The 26,668-nt window shown below is 45.8% G+C and overlaps 1 protein-coding gene across 3 annotated transcripts in view; it reads left to right on the top strand.

The window, feature by feature from the left end:
* SAMD14 (sterile alpha motif domain containing 14) overlaps window positions 1–26,668 on the top strand; it is a 206,530-nt gene that overhangs the window by 111,792 nt on the left and 68,070 nt on the right. The window contains exon 3 of one of the 3 annotated variants that reach the window (XM_069237824.1): window positions 25,653–25,789. The exons of 1 other annotated variant lie outside the window; for it this stretch is intronic. In XM_069237824.1, coding sequence (XP_069093925.1) covers window positions 25,653–25,789 — 137 coding nt within the window. Of the gene's footprint in view, window positions 1–25,631; window positions 25,790–26,668 lie in introns of all 3 variants that reach the window. One more of the 3 variants, XM_069237823.1, reaches the window with a different exon arrangement.

Raw genomic sequence — 26,668 nt, 5'->3', positions numbered from 1 at the left:
TTAGTAGCACGAAGGTGCAAAGGAAGAGCATTCCTGCCCGTAGCAGCCAGCGCAGAGAAAGATGTGCCTCTGTGTCTTTTCCTCTTCGTCTCAGGCACCACCACCAGCAATGCATCAGCAGAACATAAAATTCTAGATGGATGATAGTGAGGATGTCCTTAAATAGTTGGGGCCTGGGCCACAGGCTGTATGGGGAAACACAAGTCCATTGAGCTTCACTCTCTCCTGAATAGGCAGCCAGTGCAACTCCTTGAGAAGTGCCTGAACAATGGTGTTCCTCTGGATGTTAAGCAGGAGCTGGGCTTCAGCGTTCTGCACCAACTGTAGTCTCTTGAGTTGGAGCAGAGGGAAGCACCAGCATAATGCATTGGCATAGTCAGCTGGGGTGTTATAAGGGCATAGACTGCCATCTTCTGACAAGGAGCAGTGGACAGGAACAAAAACTTCCTCAGGAACTAAACAAGGCCGAAACAAGGCCAAAACAAGTCTCAACTGCACTCTCCACCTGTGGTTTGAAGGACAAGTTATCATCAAACTTCACTCAGAGATTCCAAACCACTGTGGCAAGAGTCTAAGGAGATGGAGCAGAAGTAGGCCATTTTTCACCACACCACGAAGGTGGGGTGAGGGGATTCAACAACTAGCACTTCTGTCTTAAATTACTCCAGTGCATCCACTGAAACACTGCTGACAGACATTTCAAATCTATTTTGGGCAATAGGGATGTTCCCGTCCCAAGTTAGAAACATCTGCGTGTCGTCAGCATAAGAGATGACCTGCACTCAAAGGATTCCACCAGGTTTGTCAAGGGGGGCATGTAGACATTAAACAGTGTCAGACTTAGGGAAGAGCCCTGGGAAACCTCAAATTTAAGGGGTTTGGGGTTAGACACAAATGGCAGCATCCACACAGACTGACATCTGCTCAATAAGAAGAAGCCTAACCAGGCCAACACTGTCCCACCTATCCTGATGTTCTGAAAGCGTTGCATCAGGATTGGGTGGGAAACTGTGTCAAATGCCACCAAGAGTTTCAGTAACAATAAATAAACTTTCTTCCCGTTGTCCACTGTCAGTTTATTAGCATCAGAGACATCCACCAGATTGGATTCAGTGCTGTATCCCGGGGGACAACCCGATTGTGATGGATGCAGTAACTGATTGGTGTTGAGATAACTAGAAAGTTAAACACTGATCCATTTTTCGAGGAGCTTTGAAAATACTAATAACAAAGAAATCAGCCTATAGTTGGCCAAGACGGACTTGTCTGCCGAAGGTGTTTTAGCAATGGCATTCTTCCAGCAACTGGGAACAATAGCTTTGCACAATGAGTTATTTAGCAGAGAGTAAAAGGTGGGATTATTGGTCTCTGTGTTAGCAACCAAAACCTGAGATGGGCAGGAGTCCTAAGAAGAACCAGATAAACAAGCTTTGAGAGCTTTCTCAGTGTCCTCTAACAAGATGGTGGTGAACTCCATCAGAGAGCAGGAATGTGAGGTTGAAACTATTGAGGGCTGAACCCCAGACCAATTGAGCTCACTACTATTATAGCTGCAGGTACATTTTGGCTCCTTGACCCATGTAAGTCAACACAGTAGCTAGTTCCATCTGCCTTTAAAGTCTATACAGTGCCCAGAATCTTGTTATTGAAAAATATGAAATTTGAGAACAAAGTTTCAGGGAGGTTTCCAGGGGCTGAGAAAGGGTGGAAGGACTGACAAACTTCTTTGTGATTTTAAAAACCTCTTTAGGTTTATTATTGGACATGGCGATTTCATAAACGAAATACTTTGCTTCAGCCTTTTTGATTCCTCTATGGTATAGACAGCTCCTTTTTATCGTGCTCTTTGTACTCAGGTAGATAGAGCTTACACCAGGATCTTTCAAGCCTTTTACAGTGCTGCCACATTATTCTAAGCTCCTCATCAAACCAAGGGTCCAAGGGACGTCTCAGATCACCAAACCCTGACTTAATCGGAGCTACTCAGTCAGCCATATTATGAGCTAAGCGTGAAATGCCAAAGCATCTGCTTCAATCCTGGCTGATAGTACAGGAACACTATTATTAAAAATGGATATTATTTCCTCTGTCTCAGCCTTGGCCCATTTACGATGTGCCAATGAGGGATTAAGGCCTCTACATCTGAGGGCCTTGCTCCAGTTTCCAGAAGAAGTAGATTGTACAGTGATCCGGCCAGCTGTTATTCAAAACCTCTGCAACCTTAATACAGCCTTTACAGGAGATAAAATCAAGTAGGTGGCGTACATAGAGTGGGTAAGTTTGTCCACAAATTGCCTCAAATTCCAGATGGACATAATGTCCAGGAGAAGGCATGCATGGTGATCCTGTGACTTGTCCAAATTTATGTTTAAGTCTCCTAACACAGAGAAGCAGGAGTACTTTAAACGATGGGTTAACAGACAGTCATCCAATGAGGACAGAAGTTCATTAGCATGACCAGGGGAACGGTAAATTAACATTCCAACCAAGGACTTATTAGCTGAAGGAGAAAGGCTGAAATTTGAAGATTCGGCCCCCTGGAGCTCAGGAATTTCAAAAGAAGTAAACTTTTCAGGGAGCGTTTTGTAATTATAGCCACTCCCACCCCTCTCTTACCCACTCTATGATTATGAACAATCGAGTAACTTGTAGGAAATACAAATGCAGTGTGCAGCACCTAGCTGTCGTTTATTCATGTTTCTGTGAGAAAGAGGATATTCAAATGTTTAAGGAGCTCAAAATATATGCCATCCGTTTTTGTGGAGGGACCGTATATTTATTAACGCTGCATGAATCCTAAGAGTACTGGCATGGTGATTACTGACATTCAGAAAAGCCTGGGAGATACTAGCCCGGGAGGTGTTAGCAAATGACATACAACCCAGCAGTTTGATGGAGCATTGAGCACAGGAAGTGAACAGGTCATACTGACCAGAACATAACACCCCAGAATTCAGAGCATACATCTCCGTAGGGGAGTAGTTTCTACATAGACCCTGCTGAGATGGTATTTGGGCAGCATGGATGGCGTTGAGCGCAAGATGAGCACGGACGGACGCAGACGGGCTTGCCTTAGACTAGACTTCTGCCTGCCAGGCGTATGTCTGTTCATGGGCCCCTCTTATGTCCATCAAGGACATCCCCCCTGGCAGCTAGACCTCACTTTTCAAAGATGGTGGCTGGAAGTTTACTGGCACAAACATGCTAAACATGGCATTTTCTAAAGTGCCAGGTGAGCTGATCGAGGAGCGAGGCTCAGGACCAACAGGTAAGTAAAATTAAATAAGAAACACTACACACTCAAATATAAAATGCCCTCTATTAGAAATGAGATTTCTAGTTGGCAGTGGGTTGCACCCTGTCCAAGTAGGGTGTTATAATGTAGAACTGGAATGCTGAGCTGCGTTCGGCATTCCAAGATGTTGCGAGCATTCTCTCTCCGGTCGGTTGGCCGTTGGCCGGTGGCCATAGAGAGAGCACTGACCCCGTCGGCTAGTAACTACAATAAACTTAGCAGTTTGACACGACCAACGAGGAGTGTCATCTGTCTTAACACTGGTGACAAGCTCTGGCCACTCGAGCAACGACGCAGTCAGTGTCAGTGAACCTACAGACGAGCAGAATATGCAGCGGATGGGATCACACTAAACTGGAGCATAGATCATGCTGGCAAATTCCGCTTGGCCACATATCGACAATTAAAATTAGACCACTAACCTGTGTGATCTGAGCATTCATGAGTCAAATACTGGTCTCAAATCCTAAACTCGATCTTCGTTGTGTACCAGGGGATTCTGGGAGTGAATGTGCCCATATTTCTATAAAAAACATATGGTAGCCATTTTGGAGAAAACAAGGCCTAATTCCTACAGAAGCAGGACTCAATGTGATATTCTGACGGCCATATTAGCTAATTGGGATGGTTTACATTAATGTGTATTAAAACAATGATGTTCCAGTGGGACACTGGTGAAGGAAACAATGAAATAATAGAACAATAAATTGTTATTAAAGACAATAATATTAAATTAGTTATTTTCACATTGGATACTTACTATTAAGACCACAAAAGAAAAGAGACAATTGTGAACGGTGGAAAAGACTGGAAGGAAGAGCGTATTAAGTACTGTTTTGATATACTGATCCAAGGAAAGGAAGAGTGCGTTTTGAAACAATATTACAAGTTGATTGGAGTAATTATGGAAGGGACTGTCATTCTCCCTCCTATTCTAAGCACAACCAGGAACTCCACCGATCGAATTGAAAATTATATTGAAGCTCTAGATGGAAGAGAGTTTCGACCAGCTAGGAAGAAAGCATTACTATTGAGTACGTTAGGCAAGGAAGGTCAACACATATTTAAGTACCTACCTACAGCATTGGGCGAGGATGGTCAGCCACTGACTGATGTATATGTGGAGGTTAAAGCAAGTTTGGAGAAGCATTTTGTGAAGGTCAAGAATGTAGTGATATGTCGGTATAAATTTTATACCCAGCCGCAGAGAAGTGAAGAAACTATTGATCAATTTGTAACGAGACTACAAGAATTGTCATTAAAATGTAAATTTGAGAATATGAGGGTTGAAATGATACGTGACCAGCTGATAGTTCAGTGCAAAAAAAGAGGATGCAAGAGAGACTGTGGGCTGCTAAAAATCCTTTGCTACAAGACGCTATAGAAATTGCGAAAGGTAGTTGGACAGTCAGAGCAATGTATAAAGGAAATGGAACGAAAAACAACTGATGATAATGTGTCATATGTGGATAAGGACAAAAAGGAAAGTTCAGGCACCAATAAACGATATGCTGTAAGCCCCCAAAAATGGTGCTTATAGGAAAGGAAACAATGTTAATTTGAAGATGGAAACCATATGCATGAGGTGTTGCAGTAGTTATCATACTTCAGGCTCGAAGAGTTGTTTTGCTGTGTGGCAAAGATTGTAGGAAGTGTGGACAAATAGGACACTTTGCACACATGTGCAAGTCGAATAATAGATCTAAAGTTGCAACAATTGATGATGATGGAGAGAAGGAGGAGGTGAATAAAGACAGAATTTTGTGTGTATTGGATGATCTGGTGGATGAAAGGAGGCATAACAGACCAAAAGCTATGTTTACTGTGAGGAACAAAATAATTCAATTGATGGTAGATTCAGGATCTCTATATACTATTGTACCCAAAGACTTGTTTAGGCTGCATTGGCCTGAAGTACGCTTACTTCCCAAGGATATTAATCCGGGAGGTTATCAAGGAGAGAAAATAGAAATAATAGGTCATATGGTAGCAAAGATCGAGTTTCAAGACCGATATGTACAAGGAAAGGTATATGTGTCAGAAAGGGGACCTCCAAAACTGGGATGGGAACATCAATATGATCGGCACTTGATAATCAATCCCAGGTCACCTAGTCAAGTCATGTTAGTGGATGAGATTACAGTAATACAGGTACTGGAAGGGGCAAGTGCAGCGTTTTCAGAGAATATTGGAGAGCTCAAGGGTTATGCACACAGAATAAGACTTAAACCTTCTGCAACTCCAATTCAACATAAAGTGAGGAGAGTTCCGATAGCAGCCAGACTGGAAGTTCAAAGGATGCTTCAGGAGATGGAGGACCAAGGTATTATTGAACCAATAGAGACGTCGAGTTGGATTTCTCCAATTGTCATCACGAAAAAATCGGATGGTACCTTCAGATTTTGTGTGGACTTGCGGACTTTGAACCAGAATATAGTAACTGATAACTTTCCGTTCCCTAATATCAATGAGCTAATTTTAATGCTTAGAGGGGGAAGTATTTCTCCAAGTTAGATTTGAAGAGTGCATATCACCAGATAAGGCTTCATGATGATTCTAAACAACTTACAGCATTTGTAACAACTGAAGGGGTGTTACAGTTTACTAGAATGCCTTTTGGGTTAGCCTTTGCTGCAGGAGTATTTCAAAGGATGATTGGCCAAATTTTGAAGGGGATCGAGGGTGTTGTATATTTTCAAGATAACATTTTGAACTTTTCAGATACTATTCAAAACCATAACATACTGCTCAAAAGGGTGTTGCATAGGATAATTTAAGCTGGACTAACGCTTTAGAAAGAAAAATGTGAATTTTGTGTTGAAGAAGTGGAGTATTTGGGGTACACATTGTCTTCGTCTGGAGTGAGGCTGAAGCGAGACTTATTAGAAGCGATAAAGAAGGTGCCACGTCCTTCGGATAAAGATCAATTGAGATCTTTTCTAGGCCTTATCGAATTCTATTCAAAATTTGTGAGAGATTTTGCAGAGAAAACCGAGAGTATGAAGAAATTGTTAAGAAAAGGATGGAAGTTTGAGTGGATGGATGACCAACAAAAGGCTTTAAGGACATAAAGGAGATAAGTTCAGCAGGAATTTTGGCTCCATTTGATACTAAATGTACACCCATAATAACGGTGGATGCTAGTGCAGTAGGGTTGGTAGCTGTACTAATGCAGAAGTATGGGGATGTTGAGAAAACTGTGGCGTTTGCTTCACGCTCATTGACATATACTGAACACAATTAAGCTGTCATAGAAAGGGAAGCATTGGCGGCGGCATGGTCTGTGGAATATTTCAGGATGTACGTATGGGGGTCACCGATAATAATTTGCACAGATCACAAGCTGCTAGTAAGAGTTTTGGTACCGGGTGGTACTGAGAAGGTGTTAGCAAGATTGGTTAGGTTAGCAGCGCGCTTGTAGGAATTCCAATATACAGTGGAGTATATCCCTGGGTTGAGGAATATCCAAGCGGATGGGTTGTCAAGGTCACCTTTGCCATGGCGTGAAATAGACTAGGATATGGTTGAAGCAAGTGAAGGTGAGGATGCGGTCGCCAGTATAGAAGATGTAATGGAATGGGCTCGGGGGCAGTGAAGGAAAAAACGTGGTGCGATTGTATTGACAGAGATACAGCGTTGCAACAGGTCATGGAATTGATGATCAAGGGGAGTAGGAGAGAGAGTTGATGCCATCTTCAGTTAGGCCACCTGAAGATTTGGGATACGTATTATTTAAAATCACACATGAGGGTCATTTGGGTCAGACTTTAACAAAAAAAAGATAGGGACCCTCGCTCTAGTCAGGGCAAGGGAATCACACAACTAAGATAACCCCTAGTTACCCCCTTGGTAGTTTGGCACAAGCAGTCATTCGTATCTCATTGGCAATGTGTAAAATATTTGTAACACAGTGAAAACACTACAAAAGTACTCCCCACCAGTTTAGAAACATAGCCAATATTTATCTGAGTAAAACAAGATCAAAACGACAAAAATCCAACATTCACAATTAAAGATACAAATTTGTAAAGATTAACTGTAGTATAGCGCTTAAAATACAATAGCTCCAACTGGGGTTATCACGATGTCTTGACGGAGTTGTCTCCAATAGTCTGACGCCACTCTCAAGGGAATGTGGGCCAGTCACGAGGTCACACAGATCCCGGGTACAGTACCTTTGAAAATGATAAGGAAACAAAGACGTTGCACAGAGTCAGGGAGTTGAGGCGTTGCTGAAGCTCGTGCGGCGTTGGTTCCTTACTGCTACCGGGAAGGTTAGAAATCAGTTCCTTATTGCTGGGCAGGGGAAGTGAGTTGTTGGTTCCTTACGGTTGCAGGAGAGGTGTTGCGGCCTCGGTGGCAAGGCGACAGTTCCTTACGACAAGGCGGGGCCGATCAATCCAGCAGTTCAAAATATGAGGCATTGACACCATGGTGCAGCGATCACACTAAGGGTCCACAGGTGCTGCGGTAGAGTCGGAGTCGAGTGCAACGGACTGTGGTGTCATGGCGCTCTGGACTCACAGTGTGGCAGGACTTCACAGGTGCTGCAGCGGCGTCTGGCCTGCGGTGGATGTTGTGGTCATTGCACTCAGCAAGGAACACGGCTCCGGTGCAGGCAGAGGCACAGAGTCAGAGAGTGGTGCCGGGCCTGAAGTCGTTCTGGACCTCGATGCACTAGTTACTTCCTTGTTACACCAAAACTCACTCTCAAGGGCCCATGAGCTGGATTTGCACCACTGGGGACGTTAAGACTCACTCTCAGCAAGAAAGCCCAGCTGCTGGAAGGTGAAGTCTTTGATGTCCCTGAGACTTCTTAACAGGAGGCAATCTCAGTCCAAGCCCTTGGAGAACATTTGGAAGCAGGATGTAGAAAGCCACATTCAGTCCTTTCACTCCCAGGATAGAAGCAGCAAGCAGTAGGCCAGCACAGCAAAGCAATAGGCAGAGGACAGTCCCTCCTACAGTATCCAGCTCTATTTCCTGGCAGCATGTCCTCAGTCTAGAAGGATTCTAAAGTTGTGGTCTCAGAGGTCCAAAACATATACTCATTTCTGCCTTTGAAGTAGGCAAACTTCAAAGGAAAGTCTTTGTAGTGCACAAGACCCTGCCTTTCCTGCCCTGCCCCGAGACATACTCAAGGGGGTTGGAGACCGCTTTGTGTAACGACAGGCACAGCCCTATTCAGGTGTAAGTGAAAGGTACTGCCACCACTGTAGCCCAGGAAGACCCATCAGGATATGCTGGGTACACCTCCGCTCCCTTTGTGTGACTGTCTAGAGTGAATTCCTAAACAGCCCAACTGTCATCCTGACCCAGATGTGTATTCCACAGACAGGCAGAGGCACAGAATGGTTAAGCAAGAAAATGCCCAGTTTCTAAAAGTGTCATTTTCAAACTTACAGTTTAAAAAACAACTTCACCAAAAGATGTATTTTTTAAATTGTTAGTTCGGCGACCCCAAACTCCACCTCTCTATCTGCTCCCAATGGGAAATTACACTTTAAAAATATTTCAAGGCAATCCCCATGTTAACCTATTGGAGACATATGCCTTGCCATAGTGAAAACCGAATTTAGAAGTATTTCACTATAAGGACATGTAAAACACACTAGTACATGTCCTACCTTTTAAATACACTGCACCCTGCCCATGAGGCTGCCTTGAAGGTGGCTTACACATAGTAAAAGGGAAGGTTTGGGCCTGGCAAGTGGGTGCCCTTCCCAGGTCGAACTGGCTGTTTAAAACTGCATACACAGACACTGGAGTGGCAGGTCCGAGACATGTTTAGAGAGCTACTCCTGTGGATGGCACAATTAGTGCTTCTAGCCCACTAGTAGTATTTGATTTACAGACCCTGGGCACACATGATGCACTATACCAGGGTCTTACTAGCAAATATGCCAATCATAGATAAACCATTCACCAACACAATTTAGACACAGAGCGCTTGCTCTTTAGCACTGGTCAGCAGTGGTAAAGTGTCCATACTCCTAAAGCCAGCAAAAACGAAATTCAGCATAGGATCAAAACAGGGGGTCAGAAGACAAAAAGAGAGGGGAAACTACACCAAGAGCTGACAGGTCAAACTACCCACCCCCCAAGCAGAGAACCGCATCAACTAACCTAGAGGCGCATCCACGCACTGGCCCCTCTTATATACCTGAAGGACATCCCCCACAGCAACTAGACCGTACTTAAAAGATGGCGGAAAACAGAAGTGAATTGGCACAAATGTGCTAAACACCACATTTTCTAAAGTGCTAAGTCAGCCTATCGAGGAGCAAGGATCAGGAGCATCAGGTAAATGAAATTAAATAAGAAACACCACACACTCAAATATAAAAATACCCCCAAGCAGAGAACATGGTCAACTAATCGTCTACCCAATGAGAAATATGATATGTTTTAAAGGGCATTTTGCATGTCAGCTCTGCGTACAGAGTTGGAATTACAGTTTAGTCCAATTTGCACTTTATTTTCACTGCACTGACTGTACTAGCACTTTTAACTTAGCCTATTTCTATGCCTCATTGTAACTAAGAGGCTACTTGTAATGAGGGACTGAAAGGAAAGTGGTAATGAATTCTGCTATGTAGCGCTTAAGTTTCTGCACACCTCAGCTGCGGCATGCCAGCCTACCATTCAGTTTGTCAGATGGCAAACATTTCATCAAGCATACTCCCCTGTCGCTGCCATCCACCGCACCAAGAAATGTGAGTAGCTGCCAGAAAATGGTGGTGGATGCATCGCACTCTGTTCTACTGCCATATTAAGAAAAGGTACCTCTATGAAAGTCGGCCATGCGAAGGGTGGAGTATAGCGTCCGTAACATATTTGTAAATACCCCCTGGAATGATAGCGAGACCAGGTATGTGGCAATGAAAATGTGTCCCCAGCAGTGCTTAATTTGTAAATAAAAAGGTGCCGGTGCTCAAAGCTCTCCTCTTAAACATGCGGCTGCTGCAATTAAAAGTGTGAGCACATAATACTGAGGCAGCGTAATCCTGAAGCCACGTCGGGCCTCTTCAATCTATTTACAGTCACTCCCTGCCCCTTGAGCTCAATCTTGCAGCTTCCTGCTTTTCCCCTTTCCGATGCTTTTTCGTTTTTCTCTTCCTCCGTCTTTCCCAGGTGTCTTTTGCTCACAACAAATGCTTGAGACAGAAAACTAAGCGCCGGCCCTCAAAAATAAGTGCTGGTGCTCCGCACCGGAAACAACAAGCGCAAATTAAGCACTGGTCCCCAGTTTAGGAATATATTACTACAGTAGTACATGAAAATTACAGTTATTGATGATAAACAGTAACGGAAGAAACGGTGGAAAGAATCACACACATAACTAAAAAGAGTTATAAAATATTTAAATAATGTATAGTTTCAAACAAGTGCAGATTCTTAGACCCAGAGTTCAAAAAATAGAAACTTGCAACAAGAAATCAAGCAAAAGAAGGCACTGGTGATATAAAACATATGGCCTGAAAAGTATATTGGCCGGGATTGGGTTTGAGTGGTTATTTATTTATTTATTCTATTCTATTTGTAGAGCGCATGCTTGCTAAAAGGCTCCCCTGGCGCGAAACAGACAGTGGAGTAACAAAGGCCCTCGGGTGGCATGCACCTGGGGGCCCACTCGGCACAATACCCGGAACTGAGAGCTCATGAGTAAGTCCTGAGGGGGGGGCCTCTTTGTACTTTGCAGGGAGTCGCCCTCGAGTTTCGTTACATCCCTGGAAACAGTCTCGGCAACGGAACGTCAGGGCTAAAAGTTTCAGGCCACAGCCCAGAAAACGAGCCCAAACCACAGGAACCACAAGAAGACGAGAAGGGACTGAGCGTGATGAAGTAATACTCGAATGGCAAACAGCACAGAGACCAGTGGTCTAAATTAGAAAAATATAAACATTTTTAACGTGCTAGGACCCAACAGCTTCATTTAATGGGCGTCCCGTTCCAAGTGTGGGATATTTCAGAGCTTAAAAAGAGATCAACTTTCTTGTCGAGCATTCCTGACGCATTACTGCCAGGGTGACCAGATTTTGAGGAGCAGAAACCAAGACAGGTCAGACATAAAAGAAGGACTAAAGACTTTACACTCACTTTTATATCTGGCATGTCCCGTTTTTTGCGTAGCTTTGTGAATGTGTGCCTATACCTGTGTGTGTTTACTTATAAATATATATACACACACACACACATTTACAAGACTACACATATACAATTAGCAATGTCTTGACCTCCAACCCTGCACCCCCCCAACCCGCCACCACCCACCTCTCTCTGCTCCCCACTGTCTCTCTCTGCTGGGAGCAGACAGGGGATTGTGTTGCCTGACAGTAACAGATAAATTACTTTAAGTATTGCATACTATGTAGGCATCAGTTAAAGGAGAGCATACCTTTAATTTATGTTTCCCTAGATAATCTGACCTTTGTCCCAAAAACAGGGACATTTTTTAAATGATCTGACCTTTGTCCCAAAAACTGGGACATTTGTTTAAAATTAAGAGAACACTGGCACAGTCTTCTAAAAACCGGGACTGTCTGGGGGAATACAGGACATCTGGTCATCCTAATTACTGCTCAACAGATGCAGATTTCCTAACCACCAATCACAAGAAACCTCGGATTGGTAAATAAAAATGAAAAAAACGTGTGCATGTTTTTGTAGGTACACGCATGAGTGGTTGCTTGCACTTACAAAATAGCACCACCGGCTGTCTCCTTTAGCCGTGCTGCGCTTTGGTAAAGCAAATGGGTTCCAAAGGGAAATCTCTTGGTGCACTAAAAACTTATTTGAAGCAGGGCCGGCTTTAGGGCAGTGACCTGGATTGGGGGACGCTGACCTCAGGTGGGCGCTGTGTTTAGCAATAACTTTGGATTTGAAAGCACCCACTGAAAGGTTCATTGTGCGCCCAGCCTTCAGGAAGCAATTAAAATGTCAAGATAACTCTTGTGATTAATGTTCCTGCTAAGGAGAGAGAGATGGGAGTTTTGTCTAGCAGCAGCTTTGACTTACCATAAAGGGTTAATATGCCTGCTGCAAAGAACAGAACTATATTTTATGTGAATAGCTGAGTGGATTAGTAAAGCCAGACTTTACAAGCTTTGAAACAAATGAATGTATGTGAAAGGAGGGTTATGGAGGGATGAGGGGGATATTTGCCAGGTGGTAGTGAGGGAATCTGAGGAGATAATCATGGGGTGGGGGTGCCAATAAACACCGTCACACCGGGTGCCACCAGCGCTAAAGCCAGCCCTGATTTGAAGTTCTTGTTCTCAATTGTTTAACAATTGGGCCATTATTACAGTTTTGGAAGCAAGCTCCTGCTAATATGGGTCTGGGGAGGCTATGGAAAGTTGGGCATGGCTTTGTGCAGAGACTTCCTGTCCTCCCAGAAAAAAACTAAAGCTCAGATGCTGCTGTTAATGTTCTGTGGAGGTTGCTAAACACCCCCACTCCATGGACAATAACTGTTCAGAGAGTCCTTAAACCACTCTTTAAGGGTTTCCAGCTCATATTGTCTTACGTCGTGTGATATTGGCTCTTTACTGGGTGACCGTGGTAAAGGAGCTCATGACATGTGACACACGGTGCTGCCATTTGAGTTGGCAGGTCTGATATTGTAATCTTGTAGAAAAAAGATTTACAATCCAAATAAATGCTGTGTCTTGACATCCGAATCAGTAGCGGCTCACTGTGCAGTAAAGGGATGGGGTGGCGTGCTGGGGGGTACAAAACATTTAATTAAAAAAACAAAAAATAAAAACTTACCTGCCCTGCCACCCCGCTCCTCTTTTCTGGTCACTGCAGGCAGGCACAGGCTCCCAGCCTGCCCTGCATCCAATCCTGACGCTGCTCAGAGCAGTGTTAGGATTGGCTGGAGGGCCCAGCCAAGGTGCTCCCAGGCAGACTGGGAGCCTGTGCCTGCTCTCTCCAGACCGGCAACACAGTGCTGGGCTGGAGAGAGCGCGGTGCGCATGTGTGTTTGGCCGGCCCGAGACAACCGGCCAAACATGCATGAGCACTGAGGGGAGTACACAGTGCTCTCCCTCTCATCCCCTTCATCCCCCCTGCCCCCCCCCCCTTTGACAACCACAGTTTATTATCGTTTCGTTGTTAAAGTTTTTCAGCTGCTGCCGCTCATTGGGGGCGGCGGGTGGGGCAACACTCCTCTGCTATAGCAGAAGAGCCACCGCTGATTCGAACACAACGTGGAATCTGGCACATGTTGACGAGTCGAGGGAAGGGCTGGAGTAAATTTTCAACAGCCCCATAATGCTGCTGAAAATATATGGTGGGGTGCACAGACCATGTTCAGCGTGCAGGGGCATCCAGTCCGGCTATTAGTGGTGCCTCAGTCCCTCCCCTTCAAGAGGCGTGTCCAGAAATCATGCACAATTATGTGTTGTAGCACAAAGCGCTTGAGTGATTTCTCTTCAGCCATGTCAGCTTACTGTGTGTCTTTCAAGTTAATCCACAAACCACGTGTCACCTTGTTAATTTCATGTATTGAAAGAATACAGTGTAACCTAATTTCATGGTATTGTATCACATACCAGTTAACAGAGCTTCGAATGTGATGAAAAATGTGGGGGGTCTCTAAACTGAGCATTGAAAAAAAAAGCGTAACTATGAATCCTTTCCAAAAGGCGTAGCCTATGTCATTAAGGGCATAGCTTAAACATGTAAATTGAAATCCTGATCTTCACTTAGGCCTTGTGACCAGTTTTTGAGTGCCTCCTTTTGAGCTTTCAAATATTGTGTTGCATCCAGACACATCACAAAATAACAAACATGCACCTTAAACAAGCCAGACCTATTGACTTTGCTAATGCTTGTTTGCGGCATCTGATATATATATGGAACAACGATAGGTAATTAAATACAAAGTTAAAATTCAAAGTGTTTTAGTGTTGAGGACTGAGACTGTAGATGAAAAATGACCACGACCTGTGGAAGGGGTAGAGGTCTGCAGAGTGTCACAATCAGTCCTGTTCACGCCATTTTCTTCTGCAGCCTCTCTGTGAGACTCTCACATCCTTTTTCTCCCTTCGTATTTTTGAACTCCTCCACCTGAATATTTCACACCTCATTTATTTTCTCGTAGGCTCCTTCTTTTCACTCTCTCCTTCTGCAAGTATATCCTTGCAAGTGCGTCCTTGCATTTCCTTCATTTCACATCACCCTAGACTTCATTTTCTTTTACTTTCGCTCTGTCAGTATTTCAACAGCTTTATACCTCGTTCCTCATTTTTGCATATACTCACAATTAAAAGTGCCGCGTGTCACCATCACTCTGTGCTCTGCAGACGGGCCAAGGATTGGATGAGCATGTAGTCTAAACCCCTTCTTGACCCACTGACTGGCACTCGGAGAACCTTGAATTTCTTGGAGCCTTGAAGTCAGAGACCTTAATCGTGGCTCTTTGTGAACACTGAGCCCCAATCGAGGCTGACAAAGACACCTGGAGGAGACTCAGTTCATAATGCAAAATGCAACTTTACAATGCTGCATGAAGACTACAGAATAGCAACATCCTGGAAAAAGCTAATAGTCCTGGTGAAGTGCATTAATTAACATGTGAAAAGCAATCAGGAATAATACCACTGATAAGTAATATGTTAATGGTTTTACACTCGGAAATGTCATTTTTGAAAAAAGGAGCAGTATTTTTCCTGTAAAGGACATCAAAGTAGGGTTTTAATTTCTGTCGGGTCTGAGATCCGGAGGGACCCGCCTCGCTTAAGGTCAGGGCAGTTGCACATCTGCCTCATGCACTGCAATAGGCAAATGCCACTTAACATAAAAAATAATCCTGTATTATTTTGGTCAAGAGCACCATGTGACAGGCCAAACACAGCTATGCATCTCAAACGTTCTCACATAACATGGCCCACATTTACTACACTTCACGATACCCAGAACTGTGTGAAAATCAGCAGCATTGTGTTAAGCATAATACATGAAGCAGGGCCACACCTTGTAAGAGTTGCATGGCAATAATGCAGTCTTCCACAAGCTCACTAATAATGCCATTATAGCACTGTTGCTACAGCACTTAGGTGATACAATGATTTATTGCTTCAAAATTGCACTCAAGATGCACCTTTCAAATAAGTACCAATGCAACAACGATTGGCTTTGGCCAATAGGCATAAAATGCATCATATACATTTCATGTGATACTTCTCTTGTCCCTTATTTGTGTGTGGTTTCATTTCATTTATGATTTCACAAAAACTAGGTCACACTATTTTAGTAGATGATGCTTTGTTGAAAATCTTTCTTTGTTTATGGGGTTTCCATCCCATTATCCCTCCTCTGCTTAGAAAGCCTTCATTGAATTTTTAATGAGAGCCTAGTCACGATCCGTTTAACCTCAGTGTCTGGATCTCCACCCTCCAGCCACAAAAATGCAGGCGTCTGGGGAAGCTGTTCTCACCCTCTACATTTTGCAATGCCAGCCCAGAGGCATCCAACTGGATCCCACTTTGCTTTTGTAATTAACACTGTGACCCAAACCACTCCAGCATTTACGGTGCTTGTACTCCTGACCCATATATTTCCTTACATTGCTATTATCATGAGGTTACTGCTTCCTTTGAACCCGTTAAGGCTTTCGTATACGCGCCCAGCAATTACTCTCTGCTTAAAAATCTGAGTTAATCAGCTGACCTTGGTGGGGTAGAGGTCTAGAGGTAGCCTGATTATAGTGCCTATCAAAAGTACCTAATACAGCACTACTTCACATGCAGACAATACCATTTCTGTATACAGTTTTGCATCCTCAGTGTGCACGCTATTGCAAAAATCATCCTCTATATTCCTAAAATCCAGCATAAATCACTGAGCTTTACTTAAAACTTATTATTGCCTCTCCATTTGTCTTTAAATGACCCTCTCCTTTCCCTCCATTATCTGCATGCCTTCTTTCTCTGAGCACATTCTACTCTGAGTCACATGCATGCGTATCTCCATTAATGTTAGGAATATAGAGATACTTTTCTTGAAATTGCCTAGAGCTCATTTCAAAAACTGCAACCTCATCTTCTTGGAAAGTCATACACCTGCATCCCAATAATACCTGTTCTCCTCTGTCCCTTCTACCAACCCCACCAACAATCAACATAAAACCACATACACCCCCCACTAAGGGTCACACCTAACTCCTATCAATTTAATCTACTACAAAAAACTAGAGTAGATGATAGAATGATCTGCTTCAGTGCACACGACTAATACCAATAACTAACAATGGACCGTGGGTTTTGGAGCAACAAGCTGCCCAGCATCAAGTGCATCAACGCCTTGTTAGGGGTAGTAAATAAATGGGATTACAATATTGAATACAATTATAGCGTGGGGTGTCGTGTGTAATGCCTGGGACACAAAGTGGTTTAAGCACTGTACTGTAAACTTTCAATCAATCACTCATTCAGTGTTAGAAATGGGGTTTTTGGTTGGCAGTCAGGTTACCCCCTGTCCAAGCAAAAGCCCTCACTCTAGTCAGGGTAAGTCACACACAATCCAAGATTATCCTGTGCCCACCCTCTGGTAGCTTGGCACGAGCAGTCAGGCTTAACTTAGAAGGCAATGTGTAAAGTATTTGTGCAATAAATCATACAATACCACCATATAGCACCACAAAAATACACCACACAGTGTTTAGAAAAATATATAATATTTATCAGGATAATTGTAGGTCAAAAAGAATAAAGTTTACAATGGGAAATTGTAGAGATATCACTGAAAAGTGATATAAAGTGTCTTAAGTCTTTAGAATATAAACAAAGTCTCTTTCAAGCACACGTACCTGGTTTAGAGTGGAAAAATCTCCTCAGAGGGCCACAAAAGAAGAGGTGCGTGGAAAAAGGGTGTGTGCGTCGATTTCTCCCCAGCACACACAGACTTGCGTCGTTATTTTCCACGCGGGGAAGTCGTGCGTCGTTTTCCGGCGCGCGGACAGTCTCTTTTCGTGGATCGCGGGGATTACCAGATGTCCCGGGTCTGTGCGTGGATTTTCCTGCTTGTTTTCCGGCTGCGCGTCGTTCTGCGGGGCTGCGCGTCGAAATTACGATCTCACGGCAGGCGTTGCGTCGATTTCTCCTCTAGAGGTCGGGCGGCGTTGTCCTTGCGAAGCCGTGCGTCGGATTTTCGGTCGTCCCAAGAGCGTCGCGTCGATCAGCGTCGATCAGCGTCGGTGTGCAGCGTTTTTCTCGCCGCGGAACAAGCTGTGCGTCGAAATTTTCGGCGCACGGAGCGTCCAAGTGAAAGAGGGAAGTCTTTTTGGTCCTGAGACTTCAGGGAACAGGAGGCAAGCTCTATCCAAGCCCTTGGAGAGCACTTTCACAGCCAGACAAGAGTTCAGCAAGACAGCAGGCCAACAGCAAGGCAGCAGTCCTTTGTAGAAAGCAGACAGGTGAGTCCTTTGAGCAACCAGGCAGTTCTTCTTGGCAGGATGTAGTTTCTGGTTCAGGTTTCTTCTCCAGCAAGTGTCTGATGAGGTAGGGCAGAGGCCCTGTTTTATACCCAAATGTGCCTTTGAAGTGGGGGAGACTTCAAAGAGTGGCTAAGAAGTGCACCAGGTCCCCTTTCAGTTCAATCCTGTCTGCCAGGGTCCCAGTAGGGGGTGTGGCAGTCCCTTGTGTGAGAGCAGGCCCTCCACCCTCCCAGCCCAGGAAGACCCATTCAAAATGCAGATGTATGCAAGTGAGGCTGAGTACCCTGTGTTTGGGGTGTGTCTGAGTGAATGCACAAGGAGCTGTCAACCAAGCCCAGCCAGACGTGGATTGTAAGGCACAGAAAGATTTAAGTGCAAAGAAATGCTCACTTTCTAAAAGTGGCATTTCTAGAATAGTAATATTAAATCCGACTTAACCAGTCAGCAGGATTTTGTATTACCATTCTGGCCATACTAAATATGACCTTCCTGCTCCTTACAGATCAGCAGCTGCCACTTCAACAGTGTAGGAGGGCAGTCCCAATGTTAGCCTATGAAGGGAGCAGGCCTCACAGTAGTGTAAAAACGAATTTAGGAGTTTTACACTACCAGGACATATAATTACACAGGTACATGTCCTGCCTTTTATCTACACAGCACCCAGCTCTAGGGGTTACCTAGGGCACACATTAAGGGTGACTTATATGTAGAAAAAGGGGAGTTCTAGGCTTGGCAAGTACTTTTAAATGCCAAGTCGAGGTGGCAGTGAAACTGCACACACAGGCCTTGCAATGGCAAGCCTGAGACAAGGTTAAGGGGGCTACTTAAGTGGGTGGCACAACCAGTGCTGCAGGTCCACTAGTAGCATTTAATCTACAGGCCCTAGGCACATGTAGTGCACATTACTAGGGACTTATAAGTAGATTAAATAGTCCAATCAGGTATGATCCAAAGTTACCATGTTTAAAGAGGAAGAGAGCATATGCACTTTAGCACTGGTTAGCAGTGGTAAAGTGCGCAGAGTCTAAAAGCCAGCAAAACAGGGTCCAAAAAGTGGAGGGAGGCAGGCAAAAAGTTAGGGGTGACCACCCTAAGGCATGTCAGGCCTAACATTCAGGAATTCATAAAGTGCAAACAGCTACTCATCAGCGTGTCCCAGCGCTAAATAAACTGCACCCATTTACCCCATCCACCAAGTAAATCCCTCAAAAGGCCCGGTCGAATAGCCCAGTTTTCACAGCATTCCTAAAGAGATATTCCCCCTGATCTAGTGCCAAAGTAGCAGGAGTTGGTCCATGCTTGAGCTGCAAGATAGGAGCATGACGCCCCATGCCACTTCTTTTTTCTGATCCTTGACACCAAGAGTAAGTTGGCGTCAGATGAATGGAGGGCTCTGGAAGCCAAGACTAGTGCCTTAAATTTAATTCCCTCCTTAACAGGTAGCCGGTGGAGCTCCTTCAAAAGTGTGGCAATTCACATGCATCTGGGCACTTTTATAAGTAGTCTGGTTGCTGCATTCTGAACAATCTGAGCATATAGTCAGGCAGACCCAGGTACAGGGCATTAGCATAATCTATGCAAGACATGATTACAACATGGATTACTGTTCTCTGTACCTGGAAAGGAAGCAGTCTTATTAAGCATAATCTTAATAAGGTAAAACGTGACCCAACTACAGGAGAGAACTGCAGGCGCATGGGGAGGTTAGAGTCAAACGTAACCCCTAGATTCCATACCAGGGTGGTAGGGGGAAGCTAGAGGTCAGCCCACTCTGGCCAGAATTCCTGGTCCCAATTTGGCATGAGAGACCTAAATAGCAAAATAGCATGATTTCTGTTTTCCATTGTTACACTGATTATTGCTGGCCCGATCCACTTGAAAAACGGTTGCCAAACAGTTCGTAAAGGCTACGAAGGACTCTGGGGTATCAGATATTGCATGGACCCCAAAGGATTCCACAAATGAGGTCAGTGGAGCCATATAGATATTGAAAAGAATATGGGCTCAAGGCTGAGCCCTGTTGTGCGTCCCATTTAAGCATTTTCGGGTCCCAGGAATATGGGACCAGCCAAACTGCTTGATTGTGACTTTCCAGAAGTGAGCGGAACCACTGCAACCCACCCCAGTGTCCTCTAGACATTGTAACAGGAGAGTGTGGGAAACAGTATTGAATGCTGATGATAAATCCAACAGGATCAGGGCAATTTGTTTACCCTCATCTAGTGCAATTTAACAGAGTCCACCACTTTAACCAGTTCAATCTCCATGCGGTATCATGGTCTAAACCTAGATTGCAAAGGGTGAAGCAGTTTATGCTGTTCTAAGTAAAAACACGTAGATGTACGCTAATTAGCTTTTTAAGCATCTTAGAGGTTGCAGGAAGTAACTAGATAGGCCTAGAAATTGCGAATTGCGTTCTGTCAGCCGATGCTTTTTTAACAGGGGAATCAGTCTAGCTATTTTCCAGCAAGATGGGACCCTTGCTCATGGAATTGAAAGTATGGCTACTTAGATAAAATGGGGTTAATTGATTTAACCACAGTAGCTAGAATCTGGGGAGGGCAAGGATCCTTTGGTGAGCCCCACTTGCATGTCAGAATGGCTTGTTCAGACTCCTAGAGAGAGATCTGAGCAAATTCATACAGCTTAGTTGTGATCCCATGCACGTTACCTCTGGATGTAACCTCGATGTCACACGGAGCCCTGTTTAGTGTGCCATTGCTAGGATCCACGTACTCGAGGCTGAGGTATCAGCCTCAATGTCTTCAGGGACGTGCAAAAGAATGTTTTTGCATGCAAAAGTCGATCAGCACTGCTGTTTACTCTACTTTGCTCCAAGTAGCAATGCTTACCATGACACAAATGCCAGTGCAGAATGTTACTAAATCTGGACCAATGACTGTGGAATCTACACGTCACCACAGTGATATCAGTCTATGCACCATGCAAATGAATGGTGATAATATTTGCTAACACAACATAACATATAACAACACAATCTGAAAGTAAAATTTGCAAACTTTTTTGTTGAGTTATGGCCTGATTTCCATCCGTGGATGTGGACGGCAGATCACCCGTATACCACCTTGTTTAGGCTCATTATAATCCTTATGGATTGTCGGAAACATAAAATATGAGAACATAAAACATACAACATAACATTAGTAACATAAAATAACATTTTGCATATTCTGTGTCAGGGGCAAATGACACGTTTGTCATTCATCATAGCATTCATCTTAGGGCCTCATTGCCACTCTAGATGAAAAACATAGGCAGGCCTCTAAGCTATGTCCACCTTTACAAAGTTTCATGCACATTACATATAAATGTTACTTGCTAGACACGTTCATACATAACATATTATTTTAATAGCTCAAAGGCAAGTTCCCTTTTTTGGGGTATAGGTCACGGGGCAGCTATACAATGTAAACGGAAGAGTCCTTCCCACACACCTTGTGTTACATTTGAATGTCTCATTCTTAGATTACATAGTGCCTCACAGGGAACATGTCAGGATGGTGCTAGGTATCCTGCAGGCTTCCACATCTTACATGTCATGCTGGGACAGTCTGTGGTGCTCTGATGCTTCCACACCTTACATGTCATGCTGGGTCAGTCTCTGGTGCACTGATGCTTCCACACCTTACATGTCATGCTGGGTCAGTCTCTGGTGCTCTGATGCTTCCACACCTTACATGTCATGCTGGGTCAGTCTCTGTGCTCTGATGCTTCCACACCTTACATGTCATGCTGGGTCAGTCTCTGGTGCTCTGATGCTGGGTCAGTCTCTGGTGCCCTGATGCTTCCACACCTTACATGTCATGCTGGGTCAGTCTCTGGTGCTCTGGTGCTCTGATGCTGGGTCAGTCTCTGGTGCTCTGGTGCTTCCACACCTTACATGTCATGCAGGGTCAGTCTCTGGTGCTCTGATGCTTCCATACCCTACATGTAATGCTGGGTCAGTCTCTGGTGCTCTGATGCTTCCACACCTTACATGTCATGCTGGGTCAGTCTCTGGTGCTCTTTTTTGGGGTATAGGTCACGGGGCAGCTATACAATGTAAACGGAAGAGTCCTTCCCACATGTCATGCTGGGTCAGTCTCTGGTACTTTGATGCTTTCATGCTGGGTCAGTCTCTGATGCTCTGATGCTTCCACACCTTACATGTCCTGCTGGGTCAGTCTCTGGTGCTCTGATTCTTCCACACCTTACATGTCATGCTGGGTCAGTCTCTGGTGCTCTGATGCTGGGTCAGTCTCCAGTGCTCTGATGCTTCCACACCTTACATGTCATGCTGGGTCAGTCTCTGGTGCTCTGATGCTGGGTCAGTCTCCGGTGCTCTGATGCTTCCACACCTTACATGTCATGCTGGGTCAGTCTCTGGTGCTCTGATGTTGGGTCAGTCTCTGGTGCTCTGATGCTTCCACACCTTACATGTCATGCTGGGTCAGTCTCTGATGCTCTGATGCTTCCACACCTTACATGTCCTGCTGGGTCAGTCTCTGGTGCTCTGATGCTGGGTCAGTCTCTGGTGCTCTGATGCTTCCACACCTTACATGTCATGCTGGCTGGGTCAGTCTCTGGTGCTCTGATGCTTCCACACCTCACATGTCATGCTGGGTCAGTCTCTCGTGCTCTGATGCTGGGTCAGTCTCTGGTGCTCTGATGCTGGGTCAGTCTCCGGTGCTCTGATGCTTCCACACCTTACATGTCATGCTGGGTCAGTCTCTGGTGCTCTGATGCTGGGTCAGTCTCTGGTGCTCTGGTGCTTCCACACCTCACATGTCATGCTGGGTCAGTCTCCAGTGCTCTGATGCTTCCACACCTTACATGTCATGCTGGGTCAGTCACTGGTGCTCTGATGCTGGGTCAGTCTCTGGTGCTCTGATGCTGGGTCAGTCTGTGGTGCTCTGATGCTTCCACACCTCACATGTCATGCTGGGTCAGTCTCTGGTACTTTGATGCTTTCATGCTGGGTCAGTCTCTGATGCTCTGATGCTTCCACACCTTACATGTCCTGCTAGGTCAGTCTCTGGTGCTCTGATGCTTCCACACCTTACATGTCATGCTGGCTGGGTCAGTCTCTCGTGCTCTGATGCTTCTACACCTCACATGTCATGCTGGCTGGGTCAGTCTCTCGTGCTCTGATGCTTCCACACCTTACATGTCATGCTGGGTCAGTCTCTGGTGCTCTGATGCTGGGTCAGTCTCTGGTGCTCTGATGCTGGGTCAGTCTCTGGTGCTCTGATGCTTCCACACCTTACATGTCATGCTGGGTCAGTCTCTGGTGCTCTGATGCTTCCACACCTTACATGTCATGCTGGGTCAGTCTCTCGTGCGCTGGTGCTTCCACACCTCACATGTCATGCTGGGTCAGTCTCTGGTGCTCTGGTGCTTCCACACCTTACATGTGATGCTGGGTCAGTCTCTCGTGCTCTGGTGCTTCCACACCTCACATGTCATGCTGGGTCAGTCTCTGGTGCTCTGATGCTGGGTCAGTCTCTGGTGCTCTGATGCTTCCACACCTCACATGTCATGCTGGGTCAGTCTCTGGTGCTCTGATGCTGGGTCAGTCTCTGATGCTCTGATGCTTCCACACCTCACATGTCATGCTGGGTCAGTCTCTGGTGCACAGATGCTTCCACACCTTACATGTCATGCTGGGTCAGTCTCTGGTGCTCTGATGCTTCCACACCTTACATGTCCTGCTGGGTCAGTCTCTGGTGCTCTGGTGCTCTGGTGCTTCCACACCTCACATGTCATGCTGGGTCAGTCTCTGGTACTTTGATGCTTTCATGCTGGGCCAGTCTCTGGTGCCCTGATGCTTCCACACCTTACATGTCATGCTGGGTCAGTCTCCGGTGCTCTGATGCTTCCACACCTTACATGTCATGCTGGCTGGGTCAGTCTCTGGTGCTCTGATGCTTCTACACCTCACATGTCATGCTGGGTCAGTCTCTGGTGCTCTGATGCTTCCACACCTTACATGTCATGCTGGGTCAGTCTCTGGTGCTCTGATGCTGGGTCAGTCTCTGGTGCTCTGATGCTGGGTCAGTCTCTGGTGCTCTGATGCTGGGTCAGTCAATGGTGCTCTGATGCTTCCACACCTTACATGTCATGCTGGGTCAGTCTCCAGTGCTCTGATGCTTCCACACCTTACATGTCATGCTGGGTCAGTCTCTGGTGCTCTGATGCTTCCACACCTTACATGTCATGCTGGGTCAGTCTCTGGTGCTCTGATGCTGGGTCAGTCTCCGGTGCTCTGATGCTTCCACACCTTACATGTCATGCTGGGTCAGTCTCTGGTGCTCTGATGCTGGGTCAGTCTCTGGTGCTCTGATGCTGGGTCAGTCTCTGGTGCTCTGATGCTAGGTCAGTCTCCGGTGCTCTGATGCTTCCACACCTTACATGTCCTGTTGGGTCAGTCTCTGGTGCTCTGGTGCTCTGGTGCTCTGATGCTGGGTCAGTCTCTGGTGCTCTGGTGCTTCCACACCTCACATGTCATGCTGGGTCAGTCTCTGGTGCTCTGATGCTGGGTCAGTCTCCGGTGCTCTGATGCTTCCACACCTTACATGTCATGCTGGGTCAGTCTCCGGTGCTCTGATGCTGGGTCAGTCTCTGGTGCTCTGGTGCTTCCACACCTCACATGTTATGATGGGTCAGTCTCTGGTGCTCTGATGCTGGGTCAGTCTCTGTGCTCTGGTGCTTCCACACCTTACATGTCATGCTGGGTCAGTCTCTGGTGCTCTGATGCTGGGTCAGTCTCTGGTGCTCTGATGCTGGGTCAGTCTCTGGTGCTCTGATGCTGGGTCAGTCTCTGGTGCTCTGATGCTGGGTCAGTCTCTGGTGCTCTGATGCTAGGTCAGTCTCCGGTGCTCTGATGCTTCCACACCTTACATGTCATGCTGGGTCAGTCTCTGGCACTCTGATTTTCGCATATGTTTGATGTCTCTGATTGGTGTTGTCTGTTTTGAAAATTGTTTCATTTTTCCCTTTTTCATCTCTTCTCTTACATCACCCTTCCAAACTTACATCGACAACCCCCTAACTCTCGATGCCTTCTCTCTTCTTCTCCCTTCTTTATCCACTGGTCCTTCCCTACTCCCTCACTGTCTGCATCTATTTCTCTCCTCCGCCTGCCCATCCCATGTTCCTACCTCCTTTATTCTGACCTCTCTTGGTATGTCCACACCTGCCCATGCCGCCGTCTGTCTATGTCTTTGTCGGACCCCAATGTCTACCTTTATCTCTCTGTCTCTTCCTCTTTAAATCTCTGTTTCCCTTCCTCCCCCTTTCTCTCTCTCTGTCTCTCTCCCCCTCTCTATATTCTGATCGTCTCTGCTGGCCCACATGAATCACTACTATTGCATTGCCTCTCTTGTATTTATGTCTCTCATTCTCTGTATCACATTCTCTTTATCTGTTACAATCCCCCTTCCATGGCTTTCTCTTTCTCCATATTTGTACCTTCCTCTCATCTCTGTCGCAATCCCACTTTCTCTCTGTCCCTCTCTCTCTCCTCTATCTCTCTTTCTCCTCTCTCGTTCTGCCTCTTCCCTGTCACTTCTGTTCCCTATCCTCTCTTCGGGCCCCTTTTTCTCCATGTCCCTGTCTTTCCTTCTCTCTATCTTTGTCTCTCTTTGTCGCACACCATCATATCATATTTTCTCTTAATATTTCAATGTTTCTCTCACCTCTGCCCCTCCCTCTCACTTTCTCTCTCTCTCTCTCTCTTGTTCCGCTCTCCCTCACCCCTCTACCCTTCCCTCCTTCCCAATCTCTATGCCCCTATCTGTATCCCTGTTATGTTCCTTCTGTTCGCTTTTCCTCACTCCTGGTCCCTGTCTCTCCCTGTCACCTCTCTGTCTCCTGCCTCCCTTTCACTCCCAGACTTTAATACTGTGATTCCAGAGACAGCGCGGCTGGACAGCAGTCTGCAAAAGGCCCGGGCTCAGCTCACCGTGAAAGGACGAAGGCACTGCCCGACCAGGTCCCGTCTGAGGGACAGCGTGAGCTCCACTGACGGGGAGGAGGCCGTGGAGCGCAAGGTAACTCCTGTCTGGCTCTTTCTGTGCCGTTCCGTCTCAGTCTGTGCTTGACGCCTTTATCTGTTCATATCTACTCCTGCGTGCGCCTGTGCGTCTCTTTCTGTATTCGACCACCTTGCTCTCTGCTTGCGTCAGTCTGTACTAAACCTGGGCGGAAAATTACATTCCACAGGCAGATCTGGCGTAATTCGGCGACTCTGCGGAATTCTGGTTGAATTTTGCCAATCACCGCGTGGCTGAATATTTTTCTCCTGTGAGGCTCCAGAAATGCGAGCTGGCGAGCACACCCAAGATTTGAAATACCGCAGTTTAATTTCTGGTTACTGGGAGGATTTCCTTCAAGATTTTCTAACAGGGGCAGTTTGAGTGGTCGTGGTCACATGACTGCTTCGCAAGTAGGTTTTCCACTCGAACAGCAAGAAAAGTAACTCAATTTCAACTCGAATTTGTTGCGTGTTGCCCTTTGTGCTGATTTTTCTGTGTGGAACGCGCTACTGGTGCCAAACCATAGTATGAGCAGAACAATGTCCATATTCGCACCCCTCGGCTGAACACCGCAGAATCTGGTGGAGTTTTTAGGTACCTGCTTGGAATTCCGCCGAATGAAATTCTGTGAGTTCCACCATCCCCTAGTCTGTACCTGTCCTCTGTCTTTTCCTGTCCAGCTCTCTCTGTGCCTGTGCAGCTTTCTCTGCCTGTTGTTCTGTGCCTGTCTGTTTCTCTCCTTCCCTGTCTGTGCCTGTCGATCTGTATATGCAGCTGTCCACTCTGTATGTCCCTGTATGTTTCCATCAGTGCTTGTCCTTCCCTATCTGTGCCTGTCCTTCTCTATCTGTTGCTGTTCATCTCTAGCTGTGCCTGCCCACTTCTGAAAGGGCC

This window comes from Pleurodeles waltl, chromosome 6 (assembly GCF_031143425.1).
Source record: "Pleurodeles waltl isolate 20211129_DDA chromosome 6, aPleWal1.hap1.20221129, whole genome shotgun sequence".
NCBI classification, from domain to species: Eukaryota; Metazoa; Chordata; class Amphibia; order Caudata; family Salamandridae; genus Pleurodeles; species Pleurodeles waltl.
Note: the sequence above shows the minus strand (reverse complement) of the source record. Positions and strands in the feature narration are given on the sequence as shown.